Source organism: Delphinapterus leucas, chromosome 11, assembly GCF_059928025.1.
Source record: "Delphinapterus leucas isolate spDelLeu-1000000601 "Yukka" chromosome 11, BTC_Dleu_Yukka2, whole genome shotgun sequence".
NCBI classification, from domain to species: domain Eukaryota; kingdom Metazoa; phylum Chordata; class Mammalia; order Artiodactyla; family Monodontidae; genus Delphinapterus; species Delphinapterus leucas.
The window spans coordinates 40,837,709-40,864,213 of record NC_143139.1 but is presented as its reverse complement, the minus strand read 5'-3'; the positions used below and the strand labels follow the sequence as shown (position 1 = coordinate 40,864,213).

Genomic DNA, 26,505 nt, shown 5'->3' with positions numbered 1-26,505 from the left:
TACCTTTTGTGGTAGAGCTGGGCGGTGCCAGGAGTTGGGGATGGGAGGCCATCATACCCACCTTGGACTAAGGATGTGTGTGTTAGGGAGGGCCTTGTAGAATCCCAGCCCCTCACTCCCAGCTGGGCTGGCATGAGTCTAGCCTGGTGGGCTTATTTGTGCTCTTATTCTCCAAAGATGACTTCAGGGCATGAGTTTGATTCTCCTGCATGTGGAATGTATATGGCTGATTGACTCACACTGTCTCCCCTAATGACCCTGCAGTACAGCTGTGAGACCGCCTGGGCTGTTCTAGAAGCTGGGGCTGGTCCTAGGCACTGCTCTCTGGGCACAGGGCACCCTTTCATTGACTTTCCTCATTAACACCTTATTAACACCTTTTGCAGGAAGCCTGGGGCCTCTCTTGCCAATTCCCCCAGAAAGCCATGATTCATCTCCCCTTGCTTTCTGCTGAACTTCGCCCCTTCCCTAGATTGGAGATGTGGTTGGGGGAGAGGGTGTGGGCCAAGAGGGGGAGACAAGAAGAGAGCAAAGAGAACAGGCAACTCTTTAACAAAACCCCTGCCAGATCTCACCTCCCTCGTTCTACTCGCAAATCAGTGTGCAGATCCATTTGGGACCCTAGTAACCCGGGTTATCTTTTCTCCTTTTGAGTAAAGGAATGACAAGAGACGTGATCATTTTCCCCTAGCCTGGAAATGTTCTGCTTCCTTGTTGAGGCCAGGATGAGCCACCACCTGCTCCCATGGGCCCGTGCCCTGGTGAGCAGACAGGAAAGACAAGGATTCTCCATCTCGGCCACCCTTTCCAGGTTTATCCACAGTGCCTTAACTTCCTTTTTTACCCTTTCATCCATCTTCCGTATCTCTGGCGCCTTAATTCTGCTCCTTATCCAAAACCTGCTCTCAGGAATTGATCAGAGATCAATTATCTACACTTTAGCATGAGTGTTCATGGTAGTGTGCATCTTCTTCCAGAGGTTTGTATACTTAAGCTTTTCACCAAAGTCTTCTTTATAAAGGAATTTCCGTCATTGTCAAGCAGGGAAGGGCGGTATGTTGATGGTACCTCCTAAGGAGCTGCCAGCTTAAACTGTGGCTTTGATGGAACATTTCTGTGTATGCAATATTGAGAAGTGTTTCCTCTTAAAACAAAATAAAACTAAGTAATAGGAAACTTTCAGGATGAAAAAAGAATCTAGTGATTTGTGTCACTCTAAATTATTACCCAAACCTTGTCACACATACACATTTTTATAGGTGTGGCCCCTGAGGGCAGGCTAAGTAGCATGACACTTACCACCATATTATTTCATATTCCATGTCCTTTATTGACAGATTCACTCATCTGATTCTGGTTTTGGCTATTATCAAACTGTCTGATTTTTCATTGTCATAAACAGTGCTGCTTTGAATGGCCCTTTAATTTTATTTTTCTTTGAGGTGTAGTCCACCCAAATTCCTTTTGAAGAGAAGCTAATTGTTTACATAGGAGGAAGTCATCACACGGAAAAATACAAAACCTTGCCATCAATGAGGGAAAAAATAATTGGCTATGAGGTACCACCTATGCCTATTAAGCCAGAAAAATAAATAAACAGTGATAAAACCTAAATTGGGTGGTGCTGTGGCGAAACAGGTACATTGCTGATGGCGCTGTACATTGGTTCAGTCTTCCTGAAAAGCAGTCTAGCAGGAAGCTACAAAAACCCTAAATGTAGGCAGACCCTAGGGCCCATGGTCCTACTCTGGAAATACAGCATATCCTAATGAAATGACTGTACACATGGTAAGCTTTCATCACTCGTGTCTATCACATTCCCATTTCCTCACTTTCCTTTTTAGGTTTCATTATACTTTGTCAAGCAAAATATTTTTTAAATTTCCAGAGGTTCAGATTATCCTTCTCTGATTTTTTTTTTTCAATAGTTAGAAATGTATCTCCCCTTCACAGTGGAGATAAATCTGCCATTTTGTTTTCTTTAGTATTTTATAAGGCTTTTGTGGTCGTTGCTTGTCTCTTTCATTCTTTAAGCAATCTGCATTTTTAAATTATATACTGTAAACAGTCTAGTCCTTAGTTAGGTTGGTGCCTTTCCAGATTAAAACACAGGCTGGGAATGCAGCCTTGGAAGGTTATCTAGTTCAGTGGTTCCCACTTTGTCTGTGTGCTGTATCACAAGGGAGCTTAAAAGAAAAAGAGAGAGATGAAAGGTTCCTGGCCTCCACTCCTGGACATTCTGACTCAGTAGGCCTAGACTAGGGCCTGGAAACCTATACCCAGTCAGTATTTAGAAGCCACTGGTGTGATGAATTGGGAGATCGGGATTGACATATATACACTAATATGTATAAAATGGATAACTAATGAGAACCTGCTGTATAAAAAAAAAAATTAAAAAAGAAACCACTGATCTGGTCGAACACACAACACCTAGATTCTCTTTAATGTCTCACCATATATTAAATAATAACCCCTCTCCGCATTGTTGTGTGGCTTTAAAGAGGTTTCCTGGTACGGGTCCCAGTACCTAACTAAATCCAGGTGGCAAGAGGAAGCTCTCACCTGGGTGAAAAGCTCCAATGCATAGGAAGTTCCTTTAGAACTTCCTAGAAGCTGCTCACCCAGACTTCAGACCTCAGGGAATGGCAAGAAGAAAAGCTGCCTGGCCTGGAGAGCCCCGTTAATCCTGAGTGTATCCAAGACACGTCACTTCCAAGACCCCACCCTACAGGAGTCCCGCCCCTTCCCCAAGCCAGCACCTGCGTCCAAAAAGTAGCCTGAAGGTTGAACAATGATCCAGTTGCTGGATGAGCCAGTCGATCCCATTGATTCTAGCTCCTTCTCTTCCTGACACATGTTCCTTTCTACTACTGATTATGTGATAGGTCCTAGCATCCTACAGAGCCAGGAGATGAGCGACTGATACCCAGCTGTGCCTGGGTCTGCATTTTCTTCATCCACCTGTGAGAAGAGGGTGGCCTACTTTCCAGGTCTGGCACAGGGTTCTCCAGCCTCCTATTCTCACTACCCGTAGCTTTTGGGAAGCTGCCTCTGTGGGCCAGGGAAGGCCAGTGATTGGCCTCGGGTTATGCAGAAATACAATGTAGGGCTGAGGGTTGTCACACTCACCCAGGCTCACTCCTTGTCCCTCTTTGTCCCAATGCCACTTGAAGTGAAGTCACTCCCGGGGATGCCTCCGAGCCCTGCCCCTGCCGTTGCCACCTTCAGCCAAGCCCCATGCCAGCCTCAGGCATCGCAGACCCTGACGCCACTGGCTGTACAAGCTGCCCCCCAGGTAAGGGCCACCCCAGGGAGCTGGACAGAGGGCAGTGGGCAGGAGCAAGGCATGGGATAGCCAACATGGGCTGGCCATGGGATCTGGGAACTTCATGAGGCAGGATGGGGAAGGGGCTGTGGCTTGAGGGAGGGAGTCTTCTACTAGGTACCCCTGGCCTCTCCCCTGCCCCAGATCAGGCCCCCTGGGAAAAGTAGATCTGCATTTGCCAGGTAATCTCCTTGGGTTCAGGAAGGATTATAGAGACTACATTAACTCCTTCAAGTCATCTAATGACTACGTGAGTGAATACCCTTGTCAGCCCCTCTAGGGGATGCCTAGAAGAGTTCATGGATTTTTGGTCCTCATTTAGAGCCAGGGGCAGCCCCAGCTCAGTGAGAAGCTGTCTCCAGGGGCCTCCAGGCATGCTGAGCTCCCTGTGACCTTTCACTGCGAGCACAGTTCTCCAAGGCATCCATCAGGATTGTCCTCCATCAGAACCTCCCGGAGGCCCCTGTGGGTCTTGACCACTTGGTTCCACCAGCCCCTGCCCCCTGCTTCCTGGCCACAAAGCATTGGTCCTGTGGGCAAGGGCCCGGGGAAGGCTTGGGAGGCACCAGACCGTGGTGGGAGAGGCCTGTGTCCCTTTCTGGCCCTTGAGCAGGGCTAGGCCCTGTCCCTGATATGAGCTGCTTTTCTGAAGGCGGTATAGTCCAGTCCAGGTGCCCCCTCGGGCGGGGTTGGGCCTCCAGCTAGGGCTTGTCTCTTCCCCGCCCTCATGCGGCCTTTTCCCACTGCCCTCAGAATGCTTTGTGTGTGCTCAGCTGGGTCTGAGAGACCCAGTGTTTGCGCTGTCGATGTTGATTTTGTATTTTTTCTTTTCTTTCTGAAATCTCGTTTGCTTTTGCAGGTCTTGACTCAGGAAAACTTAGCCACAGTTCTGACAGGAGTTATGGTTCCAGCAGGGGCAGTTACTCAACCTCTTCTTATCCCCATCAGTATTGCAGGTCAAGTGGCTGGTCAGCAGGGGCTGGCCGTGTGGACAATTCCTACAGCAACCGTGGCTGCCCTCCCAGGACTGACCGCTGCTTCTCCCACGGGGGGAATTTTCAAGCCACCTTTAGCCGGTCTCCAAGGTAACGGCAACTCTCCCCAGGACTGCACCAGGCTCCCCATCACCTTACACTACCATCCCTGCACGTGTGCTTGCCATGTTGGACTCCAAACCCGCAGCCCTCCCAGGGCGACAGCCCTGGAGTCTGGATCTGGTGTCCCAGGCACCCAGCCACAGAGCTGCTGCACCACCTTGGGACTCTAGGCCATGGCACCATGCTGGCCCAGCAGGCCTCTCTTCCTTCAGCCAACTGTCTGAGACTACCCCTCCCCCCTACGCCAGAACTCACCCCGTGACCAGCCTCCTGAGAAGGACTGCAAGAAGATTCAACTTCTGGTTTTGAATCTACACCTCTCCAGGCCCAAGGGAGGGGGGATGAGAGAAGTTGGCATGTGCCGCCCCCGCCAAGATCAAGTGAATCACAGCTGCCTGTCCCCCCTGCCCCAACCCCCCCTCGTTCTCGTGCCAGATCCCTTGGGATTGGAGCCTCCCTGGGCTACGGCTAGGCGTTTGAGCACCTCTGTCTCTGCCTTGCTCCGTAGCAGCTGCCGTGCTGAACGCCGCTCTCCCGGCACCTGTACAAGCTGCCCCACCGGCCCAGGCCTCCTCGCCCACCCGGCCCCAGACGCTGATCCAGACCCAGCCGCTGCTGCAGACCACACCTGCCATTCTGCCGCAGTCCACTGCTGCCACCGCGACTGCCCCCACCCCCAAGCCAGTGGACAGCCCCCCACAGATCACCGTTCAGCCTGCAGGCTTCGCGTTTAGCCCAGGAATCGTAAGCTGCTGCCCTCACCGGGGGCTAAACAGGGATGGACCGAATCTCTGGCCAAGGGTGAACCTGACCCTTCCCTCGGGGGAGGAAGGAGGTAGAGGACCAGCCCCCTGAACACGGCTCTCTTGCAACACTTCGGCACAGATGGGCTCCTTCTGAGGCCTTCCCCTGCAGCTGCCAGCCCATCCGTCCCAGACAAGAGCAGACAACCTCTGCCAAGAGGGCTGGGCAAATCCTCCAGAACCTGAACCACTGGACCAGCCTTGGAGGGTGGGATGATGTCTGGGGATTGCAAACTTGTGAGCTGTCGCTAAGGTGGAGCTAGAGGCTGTTAGATGTGACTAGAGTCACATCAGCCCCTCCAGTCTGGCCTTTCTACTCTCCCAGGGCTAGCCCGAAAGATCAGCCAGAGTTACTCCTCCATGACTGCGACCCCGCCCTTCCCTGCTCACCCCCAGCAGCCCCTGGCCCTGGACACTGTTCAGCTGGTGGACTTGGGCCTGCAGCCCACATTTACCTCTGCCCAGCATCCATCCCCCCTGCCCCAGTACCCTCGGCCCTCTTCCCTCTGCCTTGGGCTCTTTCTCGCCCCATCGCCTCTGAGCAAGGCTCTTCCTCCACCCACAGATCAGTGCTGCTTCCCTCGGGGGACAGACCCAGATCCTGGGCTCCCTCACTGCAACTCCGGTCATTGCCAACGCCGTTCCCAGCATGCCGGGGATCAGCAGTCAGATCCTCACCAACGCTCAGGGACAGGCAAGTGGTCAAAGCCAGGCCGAGGGGTGGGGACTGGTGGAGATGCTGGCTGTGGACGAGGGGCAGGACGTGGGCTGAGGGTCATGGGAACTCAACTAGGGTGACGAGCTGCTGTTCATACCTCTTGTGTGACAGCTCTCTGCTGATACTGAGGCCAGGCAGGGGCGTAGCCCCCATCCAGCCCTGGTGGTACTCACTCTAGCTGGGGGTTTTCGTTTATGGAACACTCACTTTGTGACCAGCCTCTGTGCTAGGTGCTTTCTCATACATTATCCCACTTCTTTTTGAGTACACACCTACTGGGTGGAGATTTTTATTCCCGTTTTACAGGGGAGAAGGCTGAGGTTCAGAGAAATTAAGCCACACCGTTAAAATGTGGCAGAGCAGGGATTCACATCCAGATCTGTCTGAATGCACATGCAAACCTACTCCTGCCCCACCACGGCTCTGGAGAGAGAATAAAGGAAGCAGCCCCTAGAGTGGGAGTCCTTCACTTTCTTGTGAGGAAACAGGCCCAGAGGGGTTAAGTGATTTGTCTAAGTCCCTTCCTGCCAATGTGGGGATTTGGGTTGGGGGTGGACCTGGACGCTGCCCTCACACTTGGGGTCCCTATGTTTCCCCCCAGGTTATTGGAACACTTCCGTGGGTAGTGAACTCGGCTAGCATGGCGGCCCCAGCCCCAGCCCAAAGCCTGCAGGTCCAGGCTGTGACCCCCCAGCTGTTGTTGAACGCCCAGGGCCAGGTGATCGCAGCCCTGGCTAGCAGCCCCCTGCCTTCTCCCGTGGCTGTCCGGAAGCCAAGCACTCCTGAGTCCCCCGCTAAGAGTGAGGTACAAGGGCTGGGTTGGGGGATGGGGGCAGGCAGTGCCGTCTGGCATGGGTGGCCTCCCTCCAGGCTGTGAGCTGGACGACACTATTTCCTGAAGCCCCTGGGAAAGCAGGGCACCTCCCCAAAGCGGGGGGAGGTTCCAGGGTAGAAGGTTCACACGAGTCCACGCATTCTCTGCCTGGGAAAACAGCACCACCGTCCCCTGACCCCTTACCTACACACACCGAGCATGTGTATATGTGCCCTCAGAGGTCAACAGCACTCTGAGAAAGCCAGGCAGGGGTGGTCAAAGTAAACTGGGCCTCGGTCAGCTCCAGGGTGAACAAATCGCTAGAAGGGCCCTGGGAGGTTCGTTCTGTACCCTCTCCCTCTTCACCCCTTCATCCCTCCACCCCTCCGCCCTGCACTGTGGCATTGATTATTCGTTTATATATTCATTCTAGGAGCAGTTTTTGAGTGCCTACTATATTCCAGGTGCTGAAGATGTAGAGCTGAATAAGATGCCCTTCCTAACCTTAGGTAGCCCAGCATCAGAGACAACTATAAGTCAGCGTGGCAAAGGCTGTGATAGGGTCAGGATAAGGTGCTTTGGGAACCCAGAGAAGGGAGCTCTCAGCAGACTGGGGAGTTTGACAAGGCTTCGTAGAGTAGGACACTGAACTAATCTAAAGGGATGAGTTGGATGAGAGAGTGTTCTACCTCCACAGAATTGCAGGAAGTACAGTGTGCCAGAGCAGAGGTTCTCAAACGTGAGTGTGCGGCAGAACCAACCGGAGAGCTTGCTGGGATGCAGATTCCCAGGCCCGACCCCAGAGCCTCTGATTTAGTAGGTCTGGAGTGGCGTCCAAGAATTCACATCCCTAACAAGTTAGTGGTATGTAGCTTCCCAGCTTCATTGAATAACCTCTTAGCCTCACCTATAAAATGGAGGTGATAAGAGTACCAACTTCACAAGGTTATGAATGTTAAAGGATAGACTACACATAAGGCAGTTTATACTCTGGTACACAGAGAGCACTTGAAAAATGGTGCTTTTATTGTCATCACTAATATTAGGTAGTGGGGAGTCGCAGGAGGGTTTTTAGCAGGGAAGTGGCTGATTAGATTTGCATTTAAAAAATTCCCTCCGTTATCCAGGTGGAGTCAAGAATTGGACTGTGGTGAGACTTGAGTCATTGTCCCTGTTAGGAGACAGCTTAAACAATTCTAGCCAGAGACAAGGAGCTCTGAACAAGGCCCTGGGGATGACGAGGGAATGACTTGAAGCTACCAGGAGGTAGAATTCAGGGAACAGGACCCATCCTAAAGAAATCTGCACTTTCAGGAAGCTTTAAAAAAAATCATACTAGGGCTTCCCTGGTGGCGCAGAGGTTGAGAGTCCGCCTACCGATGACGCAGGGGACACGGGTTCGTGCCCCAGTCCGGGAAGATCCCACATGCCGCGGAGCGGCTAGGCCCATGAGCCATGGCCCCTGAGCCTGCGCGTCCGGAGCCTGTGCCCCACAATGGGAGAGGCCACAACAGTGAAAGGCCCACATACCGCAAAAACAAAACAAAACAAAAAAGAATCATACTAAAAATACTAATTTCATATATTTATAGTTTCTCCTGATTATAAATTCGATACATGTTATTTATAAAAATTCCAACATTATGTGTGATGTCAAAAGGTAAAAATCCCTTCTAACTCTACTTCCAGAGATGACTTCTGTTGACAGTCTGCTTTATATGCCTCAGGATTTTTTTTCTGGGTAATTCATATGTCTTTTTAAAGGAATTATTCCGTAAAAACTGTTTTTCACCTTACTTTTTTTTCTCTCACTTAGCACTGTGACTCAGAGCTCTTTCCATGGCAGCAGTTAAGAGAGAAACCTTATTCTTCGTCATGGCTGCACAGTATCTTAATGTAGAGAGGTCTCAGGAGTAATTTGCCAGTTCCCTGTTAATGGATATTTGGGGCCTGGAGGCTCTAGAATCAGGTTTAGGTTTCTCCTTTTTTTTTTGCAGTACGAGGGCCTCTCACTGTTGTGGCCTCTACCGTTGCGGAGCACAGGCTCTGGACGCGCAGGCTCGGCGGCCATGGCTCACGGGCCCAGCCGCTCCGCGGCATGTGGGATCCTCCTGGACCGGGGCACACCCTGCATCGGCAGGCGGACTCTCAACCACTGCGCCACCAGGGAAGCCCCGAGGTTTCTCCTTTGAGGGCAGAGATTTGAGAGCAGTTATCTCAAGGGCGGACACTTGTTGGGGCTTTGACCAGGTGTGCTGAACCTTTCTGAGCCTCTGACCTGCCCGGGTCATAGGCAGCAACAAGGCCCCAGCTTGGTGGGGCACGTTCTATGCTTATTTTGGAGGTCATTATCATTGGGTGGGTGCTAATGCGTAGCTTCTAGTCTTGCTTTTTGGTGGGGCACAGGTAGGAGTGTGCTGGGTGAGTGAGGATTCCATGCCCACTTTTTAAAAAAAATGAATCAATTAATTTATTTTTGGCTGTGTTGGGTCTTCGTTGCTGCATGTGGGCTTTCTCTAGTTGCGGCGAGCGGGGGCTACTCTTCGTTGCGGTGCGCAGGCTTCTCATTGTGGTGACTTCTCTTGTTGCGGGGCACGGGCTCTAGGTGCGCGGCTTCAGTAATTGTGGCACCCAGGCTCAGTAGTTGTGTGGCTCGCAGGCTTAGTTGCTCCACGGCATGTGGGATCTTCCCGGACCAGGGCTCGAACCCGTGTCCCCTGCATTGGCAGCCGGGTTCTTAACCACTGCTCCACCAGGGAAGTCCCTCCATGCCCACTTTTGCCCTGCCTCTGGCCCCACCAGAGACTCCACCCCCCTGAAACAGGCAGGCGGGCAGTGGGGTTTGTTGGCGCTTCTCCTTGCAGGTGCAGCCCATCCAGCCCCCGGCAGCCATGCCCCAGCCAGCTGTGGTCATCGCCAGCGCAGCCCCAGCGGCCAAGCCAGCTGCCTCTGCTCCTATCCCGATCACCTGCTCAGAGACCCCTACTGTCAGCCAGCTGGTGTCCAGTAAGTGGCTTCTAGAGAGGTTGTGGAGAAGGGGAGAGGCATTTATTTGGACACAATGACCTCATTAGATGACGCTCTCCTTAATAAACTTCCTTGAGTCCACAGGGGAAGGGCACAGGCCCATTGCCAGGAACTGGCTTTCTTATTCTCATTCTGTGGAGCTGGATTCTATGCATGATGATGGTGGAGGCTGCTTAGCCAGCTGTCTGGCTGCTTCTCTGAGAAGCCAAGCCATTGGCTGTCTCCCCTATGGTCTCTCACCCAGCATTTGAGGAATGTGGATGGCCAACAGGTGTGCTTGGGGCCAGGCTGGGGAGAATGGGGGAGGGTCAACAGTTATAGCTGGAAGAACTTGAAAATAGGCCTCTACCTCTATACACATTGGTCCTGGCCCCTTACCCTCAAGTTTTATATGTCTTGGGGACAGGGGTGATGAGGGTCTTAAGGGTACATAGGTCTTTTGTCAAATGTCCTTATCCCTCACTACAGCACCGGGCTAGGCCAATGGGCAAGATAAGCAGTGAAGGTTGTCTGTCTTACACACACCCCTGCCCCCTTCCTCTGGCCTAGAGCCACATACCCCGAGTCTGGATGAGGACGGGATCAACTTAGAAGAGATCCGGGAGTTTGCCAAGAACTTTAAGATCCGGCGGCTATCCCTGGGCCTCACGCAGACCCAGGTGGGTCAGGCTCTGACCGCGACGGAAGGCCCAGCCTACAGCCAGTCAGCCATCTGCCGGTGAGTAAGGCTGCCTTGGACAAGGTCAGGGCACTCACAGGGGCCCAGGTGATCCGGCCCTCTTCCATATTCTCCCTGGCTTCCGCCCTCTTCCGGACAAGGAAAGCTGTTCTAAGGGTAGACATGAACACCTCGAGTAGCCAGAGTCTTTCTGGGGGCCCTCTGAAGTTTAGCCCCAAATCCTGAGCCTTTATATTGTCTTTTATGGGAAAGCCAGGATCATAATCCATTTAGGAACCCTAGAGGGACAGGAGAACAGCTTATGAAGTTAGTCACAAAAGTGAGAACTTGAGTTCTGGCTTGGTTCTCAACTATAACCCACTATCACCCCTATCATGCTCCCATCTCCCCCTCTTTTGAGGCATGACTATAAAGTGATGTAGCTGATTTTTCTGTGTGCAGCGTACAGACTGGTCCTGGTGCCAGTATTAAAGGAGGGGTAGGGAATTCCCTGCCGGTCTAGTGGTTAGGACACTGCTAGGGTCCCAGGTTCAATCCCTGTTCGGGGAACTAAGATCCCGCAAGCCACGTTACATGGCCAGAACCAAACAAACAAACAAAGAAAAGAAATGAAGGATAGCCGAGGGTTTCAAACACGAAAAAACACACGGTTCAGGGATGGCCAAAAGGTTTCATCTGCCTGCCAATTATATAGATTAGACTAGAGTGGCTATTAGACTACCGTGCCATGTTGGGAATTCTGGAGTCACGTCGGGGCTCAGCCAGAAAGAGTATTCTGTCTTAGAGATGCTGCAGTTGGAGGAGGACAGTACTTACGACATCCGTTTGGCATCTCTGGAGGCCTCTCAAGATGACTCCTTAAAGGACCTCACCCATTTGGATATGAAAGTTCTGGAATGGTGCTCATTAAAGCAGTTGCCCTGTTATCATCGCACTACTGAACCGAGGCCATGGGAGTGGTCTCCCTGTTATGACCTGGGATACAGGACAGTCTGAGGAGTCTGGGCTTGGCCGAGCCAGGGCGTTTTAGTGGGGGTGGTGAGGGGAACACTGAGCACAGCCCCACCAGCCCCAAGAGGAGCAGCCCCTTGTGGACAGCGCTCACGCCCGGTGTGGGGAGTAAGACACTCTCACTGTTCCTTCCTGGGCTTGGGTCACCTACAGGTTTGAGAAGCTGGACATCACGCCCAAGAGTGCGCAGAAGTTGAAGCCAGTGCTGGAGAAGTGGCTGAATGAAGCCGAACTCCGGAACCAGGAAGGCCAGCAGAACCTGATGGAATTTGTGGGAGGCGAGCCCTCCAAGAAACGCAAGCGCCGCACCTCCTTTACCCCCCAGGCCATAGAGGCTCTTAACGCCTACTTCGAGAAGAACCCGCTGCCCACAGGCCAGGAGATCACCGAGATTGCTAAGGAGCTCAACTATGACCGGGAGGTCGTGCGGGTCTGGTTCTGCAACCGGCGTCAGACGCTCAAGAACACCAGCAAGCTGAATGTCTTTCAGATCCCTTAGGGCTGAGCCCCCGGCCCTGTGTTCCAGCACTTTGTACCTTCCCTTGGCACCCGGCTGCAGCCACCGCCCTGCGGCATCTGTCATTCTGCCACACGTGGCTGTGTTTGCCCTGGGTCGTGAGACTACACGGTGCGCCTGTGTTTCAGCCCCCTCCCCCTCCCCCCATATCGTCCACATCCTGGGGAGGGCAGTGGGGCCCGTCTGAGACCTCCAGGCTTGGGCATGGTCACGCCAAGGGAGGGGATTTGTGGTGTCACTTGAAGAAGCACTTTGCTAATGTGGTTTTTGAAGGGTGAATTCTGGTTGGGAACCGGAAACTCCCCTCTCTGGGGCAGGGCTGCAGCAGCCTCTGAGGACCACTGGCCATTAGCTCTTGTTTCCGACAGCATTCTCTTTCCACCCTCCCTCCTCCTTTGCTCCTCTGGCAGGTACGGTGCCTAGTCCAGCAGAAACACAGCCTCACACCCCACCCCCCATCCCCCGCCCTCTGCCTGCAGGTACACTGTCCCCTGAAAGAACCCAACACATACAATTCTGAAAAGGGTGATGTGCTGCTCAGAAGGTCAGATGCCATGTCTGCCCCGACCTCAAGGTCAGAAGGTTTCCACAGCCCTGGGGCCAGAACATGTGATCTCCTCTCCCCATCTCTCCCTGGTTCCTTTGGGAGGGTGGAAAATTGCCCTAAAACAGAATCTTTTCTTTTGTAAATCATGTTGGAAGGAAGCAACAGTGAACTCTAGCTGTCCTGGAGTTGACCTGGGTCTATAGCAGGTTGGGAACTTAGTAAATAAGGCCATCTGCCCAGATTTTAATCTGATCTCTGTCCCTGGCCATCTCCACATCAGAATGGTGTGGTTAAGAGAGCTTGCAGCCTGGAAAATCCCCCGGCCCAGCTAAGCAGGCACTGGGGGGGTGGGGGGGAATGAGGAAAGGAATGCTGACTCTCTCTTGTCTTCACGCTCACCGCCCCCCCAGTCCTGGGCCCTTCTCAGAAGCAGCAAATTAAACAAGAAGCCAGACAGCAAGGCCCTGGGGAAAAAAAGCCAAGATCCAGAAAGAGCTGATGGCAGCCCTGGAAGGTCTCTTTGTGGAAAGTGACTTAACTCTAATTTTCTTTGGAACTTGAAGTCTTGGATACTGGAGGAGAAATCTAACTTTGTCCAGAGTCTTAGACCACGTGTTTGTGTAAGCAATCCCCGCAGTGCGCTTCTAAGCTAAGAATACCCCTGGAGCAGGCTGGGTTTTGCCTTCAGAGAGGGCAGCTATGGTACATTGGGGGTTGGCATCTCATCCGAGCTGTTAAGTGAGTTTCCCAGCCTCACTGTGGCTGGGCCTCCCCTGGAATTCAGTAGGGGATCAGGAGAGCACTGCAAGGTTTGCTGAGATGAGCCCAGACTTGCTGTGTAGACTAGACTTAAAGGGTCACACACAAGTCACGGGTGAGCCACCCCCTCCTTTCACAACTCGTGTCCTTACAGAGCCAGGTCTCTAGGTCTCTACAATAAACCCTGAAGAGGTGACTGCCAGGCGAGGGCACATCACCACCTCTGTCAGACACTGGTGCAGAGCCTAGCCTCGCTTCCTCTGGCATGCTGTGTTTCCTTTCCTGCCTGCAGCTGCCCCCTCCCAGGCCCTACAAAGCCAGTGTGGCCGGCCTCTTGGTAGCTCTGCCAGTGAGAAGGCAGTTGTGTGTCCAATGGCCCGCTCCTGCCTACCCCACGCCACTGCATCCTGACCAACGAAACGTGCTCGCGTGTGGTGGAGGATGAGGAAGCAGGTGGGCACCTTGTCTGCTCCAGCCTCCCGGGAGAGGCTACGTCTCCAAGGGTAAGGCTCCGCACTCAAGTTCAGGGTTATCAACCTGTCTCAATGAGATGACGAGCTCACTTGAGAGGGGTGTTGTAAACAAGTTTTCAGTAAGAATAAAGTAGTGCCAGAGTTTGTAAAGGATTCAATCACTTATAGTTCAATAAATTAGACAGATATGGGTTTTTACTCTCAAGCCCTTGTGTTCAGATATGCTTTCTTTTTTGGGAGAGACAAGTGGGTCGTGGCTGGTGCCCTGGGAGTAGCATATAACCCAGGGCGTGTCCGTGGCAGTGGATGTGCAGGAGGACACCATCTGTCCTGTGTCACAGCAGGAAAAAGCTGATGCACTGCTGCTCTAAATCAGGCCTGGCCATGCTTTCTTAGCTCCTCCCGCATCTAAATGTGTCTTCCCAAGGCTGGGCTAGAACTAAAGCATTTTTTCCTCTGCTGGAATGACGAGTTGGTCTTTCAGAGGAACAAGTCCAGGGGCAGAATGTTTGCAGGCTGAATTCCCCAGGCAGGGGGGCACAGGATGCCCCTGAAGTGTGCCCAAACCAGAGCTCACTGGCCTGATCTCTGCTCTTGTTTCCCCTACCACAGGGCCCCCAGAGAGCAGCAGTGGCCCTGAGGTGGGTTTTTTGTTTTGTTTATATTTTTGTTTTGAGTAGCATCAGGTTCTGAAGGGAGTTGATATCAATTTTGTTTTGAAAGCACCTTTCTGGTTATCAGCCAGATCTCAGTGGCTCCTTTACCATGGAAAGGCAGGAGAAAGGGCAGAAATGGCTTAACTGTTTGCATGTGTTTTGTTTGTTATTGTTTCAAAGACCAAAACTTTCTATGGCTTAATGAATTGGCTGGGGCCTTTGACCCTGCACTAATCAAGGCATTTTATCCAGGTGGGGTCCAGGGAAAGAATTCAGTCCAATGGGTTAAGGAACCCATTTGACTTTGGAATGAGAGACCCTGACATTTTTGTGTCCTTGGAAATCCAATCACCTTCCGATGCCTAGATTCCCTTCCTGTCTCCTAGGCCAGGCTCTGACGCTGAGGTTCTGACTGATCCCAGATGTGGGACAAAGTCCGCTGAGAGCTGGAGTGAGGGGTCAGGAGGGGAGAAGCACTTGATGTAGTTGTGTGGAATAAACAGTATTTTTTCTTTTGTACTGGTCTGCTTTCTCTTCTACCTCTCAGGGTGATGTGAGGGAATCAGTGTCAGAGACCAGGGGAGGAGCTGGCTTTGCTGTCAGAGTCTGTGGCCGGGAAAATCCCATTGCAAGAGGATCAGTGCCCTGAACTCCTACTTCCCCGCCCAGGCCCTCCAGCCGGGACTCTCCTCATTGGGTGCAGGGTCAAGGGGATATGCCCTTTTTTTTTTGCAGTATGCGGGCCTCTCACTGTTGTGGCCTCTCCCGTTGCGGAGCACAGGCTCCGGACGCGCAGGCTCAGTGGCCATGGCTCACGGACCGGGGCACGAACCCGTGTCCCCTGCATTGGCCGGCGGACTCTCAACCACTGCGCCACCAGGGAAGCCCGGGGATGTGCCCTTTTTCCTTCTAGATCACCCCCTGATACCTAGGATCCCACAATTCCCTGCCAAGCCCACTTTCTAGCCCCTCTTCCCTGGGTCCTGATAATAGATTGTGCTGTTGGTGTATACACTCCTGGCCCAAGAGGTGACCAAGAGGCAGCTGTTTGTCAGAAAGCTGGGTGGATGGAGCTTGGCTGTGCAGACTGAATGCTGATACATATACACAAAGCCCTTTGCAATGTGAGGGGGAGCTGCGAGGGGGAAGAGAAGGCAGGCTGCAGGCTGGGTGCCACGACTGGGGCACATTCTAGCACAGAACATCAAGGAGTCTTAGAAGTCCAAATTCAAACCTGGCCTTCCCGGTCATTATGAAGGTATGCTTATCATGATAGGAGGCGAGAACAGTCACAATTAGGTTGATTACGCTTTATAAAAATTTAGATATATGGTAAATGGGTTTTCCTTTGTGCTTTTCCCCAGGCCTGCAAATGTTATGGGCAGGCCTGCCACCTGAGCTCAGGGCTGGGAGAGCATGGCTGTAAAAAGGGTCTCTCCCTCCTAGGAGTAGGGTTCATGCCATGCTCCCCTGCAACCCTCCCTTCTCCCCCTTCCACCTCCTTGGTACTGATGAGGTCTGGGCTACATAATCTAAACTGGTGACAACAAGGCATCACCTTTGATTCCACCCAACCAGCATTCCTGGGCCAGGCACTGTGCTGGGTTCTAGATCATGCTCCACCCCCCTCCCCAACCCAAGGGACAAGAGATGTCTAAGACTCTGACATCAGGCTTGGGGATCAGAGGAGCTTTACAGCACTCGAAATAATGAGGCCCAAAATGACACAGAAGCCAGCACTTAGCTCTGCATAGATCTCACAGCCCTAATATTGGCTGTCCACACTAGACTGCAACCCCTCAGGACCGAGGCCAAGGGCACAGAGCAGGTGCTTGATAAATATCAGATAGATGACTGAATGCATTTGTACCCTCCCTTTCAAGGAAACAATAGGAGCTGAGTCCCCGACTTCAAGCTACTGGGAGAAAGCAGGTACAGAGGCTTCAGCACCGGCGCTGCAAGGTTTGGACTGTGATGTGTGGGAGTGAATGGAATCTGGGCCGCAACTGGCCCTGAGTGGAGAGAGGCATCTCCCAAAAGCTCCCAGCAGAAGAGTCAGTGGAAGCTGTTACCACTGGCTCAGACCAGTTTGAGTGTGGTTCTTGGCAAACTGGCCCAGGAAATCTTTAAAGGAAGAGGGGTGGGTTTGTGGAGGGACTGCAGTTTCTATTCCCAAGTCTGGGATGTTCCTCTGGGCTCCCGAACCCAACTCCAATGGGTGTGTGTGCAGGCTTCCCCACACCAAAAAGCATTTCTCAGGCACTAGCAGTGTGTCTGAGAGCTCAGTTCAATTCTGACATTACGTACCCAGAGATGGCATCAGATTCCACAGGTAAAGGGCTCAGTCCCAAAAGACTGCCCTATACTTCAGATGCCTTTTCTCTTAACTGCAGGGTCCATCAAAAAAGCCAGACTGGGCCTCAAAGGCTTGCTGTCTGGAGTGTAGGAAGATGTGAAGAGTTAAAACTAGATAGTCACACGTGAAAAGATGCTCAACATCACTAATTATTAGAGAAATGCAAATTAAAACTACAGTAAGGTATCACCTGACACCGGTCACAATGGCCATCACCAAAAAATCTACAAACAATAAATACTGGAGAGTGTGTGGAGAAAAGGAAACCCTCCTACACTGTTGGTGGGAATGTAAATTGGTACAACCATTATGGAGAACAGTATGGAGTTTCCTTAAAAAACTAAAAATAGAACTACCATATGATCCAGCAATCCCACTCCTGGGCATATACCTGGAGAAAACCATAATTTGAAAAGATACATCCACCCCAATGTTCATTGCAGCACTATTTACAATAGCCAGGACATGGAAGCAACCTAAATGTCCATCAACAGAGGAATGGATAAATAAGATGTGATACAGGGATTCCCTGGTGGCACAGTGGTTGAGATACCGCCTGCCGGTGCAGGTGACACGGATTCGTGCCCCGGTCCGGGAGTCTCCCACATGCCGCGGAGCAGCTGGGCCCGTGAGCCATGGTCGCTGAGCCTGCGCGTCCGGAGCCCGTTCTCCGCAACGGGAGAGGCCGCAACAGTGAGAGGCCCGCGTACCGCAAAAAAAAAAAAAGAAAGACTATCCAGGGAAGTGGGACTGAAGCAGTCTTGACCCCGTTAAGAGGTGAGTTTAATGAGACAGTATTCCACGAGCAAACAAACGCTTGTTAGGAGCGTTTAGGTAAGTCAGCCAGGGTGTGGGTGTGGGTTCAATAAGACTAGAGCCAAAGCTCCACCCACGCCGTAGGGTGCTGACTCGCTTACTTAGCGGACGCCAGAACTCAGGTAGCCCCAAGGAGGGACGTTTGAACGCACGCCGTTTCCTCTGCCAGATCCCCCCGCCCATCTCCCGCGGGCAGAGAGCCGTGGCGTAGCTAGCCTATCATCACTGCCGAGGCCGGCGAAGTCGCTTCTTCATTGGCTAGCGTCAGGGTGATACACGTTCTTCGGGCCCGAGAAGGAAGAGGGCGCCATGATTGGCTGGCGCTGGGGCGGTGGGCGGTGGAGGAACCTGGCGAGTCTGGGATTGAAGCCGGTGCTGAGCTTTCTCCACCCATGCTTTGAGGCCGTGGGGGGCTGCAGAGGGCTGGGAGTCGACTCAGCGGAAACCTGGATTTGGTTCTAAGAGCCGTGGGATTGAGAAGGGGTGACCGGAAGTGATTTTGGGACTGACCGGAAGCGAGGCCTGGAGGGGAAAGGGAGACTGGTTCCCGGGAGGGAGGGGGGTTTCCCGCAGAAAGGGGCGGGGGGAAAAGGTGGGAAAGCGGCGTGGGCGCGCAGGGTAGGTAGCGGGTCGCTGCTGCTGGTCTGTTTAGAAAGCAGCGAGTGACCACCACGAGTTCAAGGGGAGAGCCCAAAGAGTGGGAGTGCGAGGAGTCCAGGGTTGCCTTTGGGCAGTCGGGAAAAGTGAAGCCAAAGGACCCTCGCGCGGCTCCGGAGAGCTGGGCGGGGGTGGAGTTGGGGGTGGGGGTGGGGGTAGGGATTTTTGGAAGTCAGGGCAGCCAAGAGCGAGGAGACAAGGGTGCGGGAGATTAGTTGTGTGGGCAGTGCGGGTGGGGCTTGGGGGCGGCTGGTGAGTACTGCGGGGGAGATCTTGGTTTGGAGTTTTTTGCAGTCTTGCCCCCGTTGGGTAGAATCACACTGCTCGCCTTTGTACAAGAAACGGTGTCTCCTGAGGCAAGGAAGGAGCCAGGATGGCCTGGGCTCTGAAGCTGCCTCTGGCCGATGAGGTGATTGAATCCGGGCTGGTGCAGGACTTTGATGCTAGTCTCTCCGGGATCGGCCAGGAACTGGGTGCTGGTGCCTATAGCATGAGGTGAGTGAGATTTTCCCAGACCCTGCACCTTCTGAATAACAAAGGCAGGATAGAGAATAAGGGGGGAAAAGAGAGAGAGGTGTATAGAGTTAGAGAAGCTCTCAGTGGTTAGAGAAAACGAACTTGTTTCTTTTGTTGTTTTGAGTAGTGAGTATCGCGGTAGAAAGGGAAAAAGAGATTACAGGCAGTGTCAAGAATAGCCCTTGATTAGCAACCAGATGAATGTTGAGAGGCTTTTGTGCCAGTGTGGGTGACTTGGAGACTGTTGGTGTGTGTGCGCGTGTGGATAGGTTGCACTGGACTTGTGTGAAGAAGAGGCCACATTGAACATGTGAGAGATGTTTAGGGAGTTGGGGCTTAATGATGAATGTTGGTTGACTGCTTATTGGGAGGAAATGTGAAACCTTTAAGGCAGAAGTCCACACATCTGTATCTTAACCTGCTTTCAGGCTTTACTCAATTCTAGGGTTTCTGACTTTTGAAATATAAGCTGTGAAATGAAAAAGTGTCAAAAAGAACTCTTAGATGCTTCTAGACCTTCATGTATCAAGCCAAATGTTGATAAGAAATAAAAATCTCCTTTGAAAGCAACATAACCTCCCGTGTAATATATTTGCATGTGTTAGCTACTTCATTCCCCCAATATAGTTTGTTTCATTTACAAGATGTGTAAGAGCCATGTCTGGAAATGTTGAAACATCTGCTTCTTAATGTTTGATGGAATATAATTGGGTTTCCAGATGCATTGTAAGGCTTAATCTAAATGAGTCAAAGAGACTTTAGAATTTAGCACTTTAATTAGGTTTATGAGTTTATAGTGGGAGGATGCATTTTATGGGGAAAATGGACAAATTTTGCATTCTGTTAGTGAGCTCCTTTGAGAGTTATAAAAGTGAACTTCCTTTCTTTAACTCTGCTAAGCCAAAGTGGAATTTCCTCACTGAAGTAAAATTATGAATTAGAACTTAGTACTTCATCTTCAGGAATCTTTGCTTACAGCTAAAACAATAAAGGCTATCCTTGAATGCATATTTTAGTGATTTTCAGGGAAATTTGAGTTCTGTCATGCAGTGCTCTTAGCCTTGAGAAATTTAACTCTAATTTTGTCTGTCCTTGTTTACATAAGTCTTACCATAAAAACAGAGATTAACTTGGTCTGAAAGTAAATGTCTTGACCCTGAACTTGCACGTCAGTATGTGACATAATAGTTGACAATTTATGCTGTTGTTCCTGTAAAGATTACTGCTGCAAAAAGTTTAGTTTTTTCTAGGTTATCAGAGTTAAGAATGGAGATAATTAAATGTAACAGTACTTGTTATAAAAATAGTCTGACATCAACAAACATTTGGGTGTCAACTATGTGCTCTCTCTGCCATGCAACTTTACATTTATGAGTGCCTTCCTATTCATATCCTGAGTGGTCCTCACAAGTATTAGTAGAATGGCTTGCATATTTATACATTTGGAATTTTTTTCCAAGATCAAATCGACAAGAGTTTTCAAACATCACTTTACGTTTTCTCAACAGCGCAATGTGCAAAAATTTTTTCCTTTGCTCTCTTTCACCTTGCTCTTTTTCATGCACTTTACTGCTGTCATGATTCTCTTGTCTCTTACACACATTTAATCATTTGCATTAATTTGTGTTAATTAGATATTAAGTTAGTTCTCAAACTTTAGTGTTTATGAGAGTCATCTGGAAACTTATAAAAAATAGTTTACAGTGTCCCATCTTTGGTGATTGTCTGGGGCACAGACCAGAAATCTAATTTTTATTTAAAATAAATTATTTTATTTTTGGCTGCATTGGCTCTTCGTTGCTGCACGTGGGCTTTTCTCTAGTTGTGGCGAGCGGGGGCTACTCTTCCTTGCGTTGTGCAGGCTTCTCATTGAGGTGGCTTCTCTTGTTGTGGAGTGTGGGCTGTAGGTGCACGGACTTCAGGAGTTGTGGTTCGCGGGCTCAGTAGTTGTGGCTTGAGGGCTCTAGAATGCAGGCTCAGTAGTTGTGGCGCACGGGCTTAGTTGTTCCGCGGCAAGTAGGATCTTCCCGGACCAGGGCTCAAACCCACGTCCCTTGCATTGGCAGGCGGATTCCCAGCCACTGCGCCACAAGGGAACCCCTGATTTTTTAAAAACAAGTTCTTAGATGATTTTGATGCACATAGTCCAGGGACCACATTTTGAGAAACACTGATTGGAGGAGTTTTTATACTCAAAGACAATGATTCTTTGCTCTCCCTGTTTCTTTTTTTAACTAAACCTGTGATTACTTTTCCTAAACCTTTTTTAGGGAGAATTTTCTCTTTTTGACAGCAATTTGTTTTGTAAAATATTTTCCCTAATGTATTTGTTTTACCTTGATTTGCTTACTTCTACTGCATCTTATAATGGTTTTGTTTCACATCTATTGGTTTATATTTTATAAAAATTCATCTTAGCTGGATTCCTGTTTTTGATTCTTGATCTGCCATTGCATTCAGTGATTGTATTCTTTTCATAAGTGGTCCTTTAATAGTCTCCTTACTTTTATCCTTACGTTTTAATACATGGCACAAACTTTATATTTAAAATAAAGCAAATTCCATGAAAATATGCTGAGTGAAAGAAGCCAGTCACGAAAGACTACATATGATTCTGTTTCTTAGAAGTGTACAAAATAGGCAAATCTATAGAGACAGAAAGTAGATTAGTGGTTGACTGTAGGAGAGGAGGGAATGGGGAGTGACTGCTAATAGGTACCGGGGTTTTTTTTTTGGGGGGGAGCTGATAAAAATTTTTTAAATTTAAAGATTGCATAACTCTGACTACAGTAAAGACAATTAAATTGTACACTATAAATGGGTGAATTGTATGGTATATGAATTGTATCTCAATAAAGCTATTATTAAAAGAGTAAACATTAAAATTTTCTTAAAACTTTTTTCTTTCATTTTTTTAAGGTTGAGGTGGAATTCATATTACATAAAGTTAACCATTTTAAAGTGAACAATTCAGTGGCATTTAGTATGTTCACAGTGTTGCACAACCACCACCTCTGTCTAGTTCCAAAACATTTTCATCACCCCAGAAGAAAGCCCTATGCCTGTTAAACAATTGCTCCCCATTTCTCCCTCCCTCCTCTCCTTGGTGCCCAGTAATATGCGTTCTGTCTCTATGCATTTACCTATTCTGGATTTCACATAAATGGAATCATATAATGTGTGACTTTTTGTATCTGGCTTCTTTCACTGAGCCTAATGTTTCCAGGGTTCATCCGTGTTGTAGCATGTATCAATACTTCAGTAATTTGTTCCTTTTTGTGGCTGAATAATATGCCATCGTATGTATATATCACAATTTGTTTAACCATTCAGCCACTGATGGACGACTATTACAAATAATGCTAACATAGCACTATGTTTATAAAGAAAATGTTTATAAACATTTGTGTTCAAGTTTCTGTGTAGACATTTTTTAATTGAAGTATAATTGATGCATAGCACTGTATTAGTTTCAGGTGTGCAACATAATGATTCCACGTTTGTATATGTTGCGAAATGATCACAATAAGTCTAGTTAACATTCATTACCATACATAGTTATAACATTTTTTTTTCTTACGATGTGAACTTTTAAGGTTTAGTCTCTTAGCAGCTTTAAAATATGCAATACAATATTGTTTTTGTTAGTTTGTTTGTTTGTTTGTTTGTTTTTGCGGTATGCGGGCCTCTCACTGCTGTGGCCTCTCCCGTTGCGGCTCCGGATGCGAAGGCTCAGTGGCCATGGCTTACGGGCCCAGCCGCTCTGTGGCATGTGGGACCCTCCCGGACCGGGGCACGAACCCGTGTCCCCTGCATCGGCAGGCGGACTCTCAACCACTGTGCCACCAGGGAAGCCCAATATTGTTAACTATATTCACCATGCTGTACTAGACGTATGTTTTCATTTCTTTTGGGTATATACCTAGGATTGGAAGTTTTGAGCCATATGATAATGCTACACTTAACTTTTTAAATTTTATGTAACTTAAAGAGTTTTTTTTGTTTGTTTGTTTTTAAAGAGCAGTTTTAGGATCATAGCAATATTGAAAGGAAGGTATAGAAATTTCCCATATACCCCCAGCCTCTACACATGCATAGCCTCCCCTATTATCAACATCTTCCACCAGAGCAGTACACACTCTGTACCTACATTGGCACAGCATAATCACCCAAAATCCATAGTTTATCTTAGGGTTCACTCTTGGTATTGAATGTTCTGTAGGTTTGGACAATATATGATGACATGTATCCATCAATGCAGTATCATCCAAAGTATTTTCACTGCCCTAAAAATCCTCTGTGCTCTGCTGATTCATTCACCCACCACTGCCCCAACCCCTTGCTACCATTGATCTTTTTATTGTCTCCATAGTTTTGCCTGTCTGGAATGTCATATAACTGAAATCATACAGTATGTAGCCCTTTTCATATCTGCTTTCTTTCACTTAGTAATATGCATTTGACGTTCCTTCATGTCTTTTTCATGGCTTGATAGCTCTTTTTTTTTTTTTTTTTTTAGCACTGAATAATATATCATTGTCTGTATGTATCAGAGTTTATCCATTCACCACTGAAGGACATCTTTTTTTCTTTTAATAAATTTCTTTATTTTTGGCTGCATCAGGTCTTCGTTGCTGTGTGCGGGATTCCTCTAGTTGCGGCGAGTGGGGGCTACTCTTCGTTGCAGTGTGCGGGCTTCTCATTGCAGTGGCTTCTCGTTGCGGAGCATGGGCTCTAGGAGCATGGGCTTCAGTAGTTGTGGCGCACGGGCTTAGTTGCTCCGTGGCATGTGGGATCTTCCCGGACCAGGGCTTGAAGCCATGTCCCCTGCATTGGCAGGTGGATTCTTAACCACTGTACCACCAGGGAAACCCTGAAGGACATCTTGGTTGCTTCCAAGTTTTGGCATTATAAATAAGGCTGTTATAAACATCTGTGCACAGATTTTTGTGTGCAGATACTTTTCATCTTCTTTGGGTAAATACCAAGAAATGGGATTGCTGGATCATGTGGTATGAGTATGTTTAGTTTTGTAGAAAACTGCCAAACTGTCCTCCAAAGTGGCTGTACCATTTTGCATTCCTACCAGCAATGAGTGAGAGTTCCTGTGTTACTCCACATCTTCTCAGGATGTGGTGGTGTCACTGTTCTGGATTTTGGCCATTGTAAAAGGTGTGTAGTGTATGCTTAACTTTTTCAAGAACTGCCAAGCAGTTTTGCACAGCAGCTGAACCATGTTACATTCTCACCAGCAATGTACAAGGGTTCATACTTCTCTACATCCTTACCAACATTTGTTGTTTTCTGTGTTTTATTAAAGTCATCCTAGTGAGTGTGAAGTAGTATCTGTTATTATTTGTTCTACATTTCCTTGATGACCATGATGTTGACATCTTTTCATCTGCTTGTTGGCCATTTGTATATCTTCTTTGGAGAAGTGTCTCTTCAAGTCCTTTGCCCGGTTTTAAATTGGGTTGTTGTCCTTTTGTTGTTGAGCTGTAAGGGTTTTTTATATATTCTGGTTACTAGATCATTATCAGATATATGGTTTGTAGATACTTTCTCCCATTCTGCAGGTTGTCTTTTCACATTCTTGATAATGTCCTTTGTTTGATTCACAAAAGTTTAATTTTGATGAAGTCCAATTTATCTATTCTTTTTGTTGCTTGTGCTTTTGATGTCAAATTCAAGAATCTGTTGCCAAATTCAAGTCATGGTGATTTACCCAGTGGTTTCTTCTAAGAGTTTATAGTGTAAGCTCTTATGTTTAGGTCACTGATCCATTTTGAGTTAATTTTTGTATCTAAAGTGAGGTAGGGTTCCAGCATCATTTGTTTGTATGTGGATATCCAGTTGTCCCAGCCGTATGTTCGTTTCTCATTGAATGTTCTTTGTAGCCTCATTGAAAATCAATTGGCCATACATGTAAAGATTTATTTGTGGACTCTGTTCTGTTCCATTGGTTGATATGTCTATTTTGCCAGTACCACACTGTTTTGATTACCATAGCTTTGTAATAAGCTCTGAAATTGGGAAATGTGATTCCTCTTATTTTGTTTTTCTTTTCCAATATTGTTTTTTGCTATTTAGGGCCTCTTGTAGTTCCATACAAATTTGAGGGTAAGCTTTTCTGTTTCTGCAAAACATACCATTGGAATTTTGATAGGGATTTCATTGAATCTGTAAATAGCTTTGGGAGTATTGCCATCTTAACAATATCGAGTTTATCAATCCATGAACATGGGATGTCTTTCCATTTATTTAGGTCATCTTTAATTTCTTTAAGCAGTGTTTTGTAGTTTTTAATGTACAAGTCTTTCACATCCTTGGTTAAATTTATTCCTACATATTTTATTCTTTTGGATGTTACTGGGACTGCTTTTTTCACTTAGCATAGTGTCTTCAAGGTTTTGCTCAGTGTTTGTTTCATAAAATGGTGTTAAATTTTGTCCAGTGCCTTTTCTATTGAGATGATTGTGTGGGGTATTGCATTGAGTGATTTCCTTATCTGAACTACCCTTACATTCCTGGGATAAATCCCACTTGGTCATAGTTTAGAATCATTTTAATGTGCTGTTGGATTCAGTTTGCTAGTATTTTGTTGAGGATTTTGTTTCTTTATTCATAAGGGATATTGGTCTGTAGTGTTCTTTTCTTGTATCTTTTTCTGGCTTTGGTATTAGGATAATGAGGCTTCATAGAATCTTAGGAAGTGTTCCTCCTCTTACCTCTTTCTCTCTTTTTTTGGAAGAGCTTGAGTAAGAATGGTGTTAAGCCTTTATTTACTTATTATTTTTTTTTAAAGTTTATTTATTTATTTATTTGGCTGTGTTGGGTGTTTTGTTGCTGTGTGTGGGCTTTCTGTAGTTGCGGCGAGCGGGGGCTACTCTTTGTTGTGCGCAGCCTTCTCATTGCGGTGGCTTCTCTTGTTGTGGAGCACGGGCTCTAGGCACGCAGGCCTCAGTAGTTGTGGCACGCAGGCTCACTAGTTGTGGCTCACAGGGTCTAGAGTGCAGGCTCAGTAGTTGTGGCGCACGAGCTTCATTGCTCTGTAGCATGTGGGATCTTCCCGGACCAGGGCTTGAACCTGTGTCCCTTGCAATGACAGACAGATTCTTAACTACTGTGCCACCAGGGAAGTCCGTTGTTAATTCTTTAAATGTTTGGTAGAATTTACCAATGAAGTCATCTGGTCCTAGACTTTTCTTTGTTGAGAGGTTTTTTATTATTGATTCCATTGCTTGTTAACAGGTCTATTGAGATTTTTAAATTTATTCTTGAGTCAGTTTTGGTACTTTGTGTGTTTCTAGAAATCTGTTTTATCTAGATTATCTAATTTGTGTGTATATAATTATTCAGTGTTTTCTTATAATCCTTTAATCTCTACAAGGTTGGTAGTAATATCCCACTTTCATTTCTGATTTTATTTATGTGTGTCTTCTCTCTTTTTTTCATTGGACAGTGTAGCTAAAAGTTTTTCAATTTTGTTTATCTTTTTAAGGAACTGACTTTTGGTTTTGATCCTCTGCTATTTAAAAAACAATATTTATTTACTTATTTGGCTGTGTTAGGTCTTAGTTGTGGCACATGGGATCCTCGTTGAGGCATGCGGCATCTTTCGTTGTGGTGTGTGGGTTCCAGAGCACACAGGCTCAGTAGTTGCAGCGCGTGGGCTCTCTGGTTGTGGTGTGCGGGCTCTAGAGTGTGCAGGCTCAGTAGTTGTGACACATG

General features: G+C 48.4%; 2 protein-coding genes across 9 annotated transcripts in view; both read left to right on the top strand.

Annotated features, from left to right (window-relative positions):
* The window catches only part of POU6F1 (POU class 6 homeobox 1), a 73,598-nt gene extending 58,650 nt beyond the window's left edge, over positions 1-14,948 (top strand). For 2 of the 5 annotated variants that reach the window (XM_089920716.1, XM_022572149.3), the window contains exons 4-11: positions 3,177-3,298; positions 4,188-4,413; positions 4,934-5,169; positions 5,794-5,922; positions 6,548-6,751; positions 9,625-9,766; positions 10,337-10,505; positions 11,631-14,948. In XM_089920716.1, coding sequence (XP_089776842.1) covers positions 3,177-3,298; positions 4,188-4,413; positions 4,934-5,169; positions 5,794-5,922; positions 6,548-6,751; positions 9,625-9,766; positions 10,337-10,505; positions 11,631-11,976 — 1,574 coding nt within the window. In that variant the 3' untranslated portion in view covers positions 11,977-14,948. Of the gene's footprint in view, positions 1-2,888; positions 2,994-3,176; positions 3,299-4,187; positions 4,414-4,933; positions 5,170-5,793; positions 5,923-6,547; positions 6,752-9,624; positions 9,767-9,871; positions 10,059-10,336; positions 10,506-11,630 lie in introns of those variants that run through there. The other 3 variants (XM_022572152.3, XM_022572151.3, XM_022572153.2) reach the window with 3 other exon arrangements.
* A 3,563-nt stretch (positions 14,949-18,511) lies between these two features.
* Positions 18,512-26,505, top strand: part of TFCP2 (transcription factor CP2) — a 51,335-nt gene continuing 43,341 nt past the window's right edge. For 3 of the 4 annotated variants that reach the window (XM_022572157.3, XM_022572156.2, XM_022572155.2), the window contains exon 1: positions 18,513-18,753. In XM_022572157.3, coding sequence (XP_022427865.1) covers positions 18,632-18,753 — 122 coding nt within the window. In that variant the 5' untranslated portion in view covers positions 18,513-18,631. Of the gene's footprint in view, positions 18,754-26,505 lie in introns of all 4 variants that reach the window. The other variant, XM_089920722.1, reaches the window with a different exon arrangement.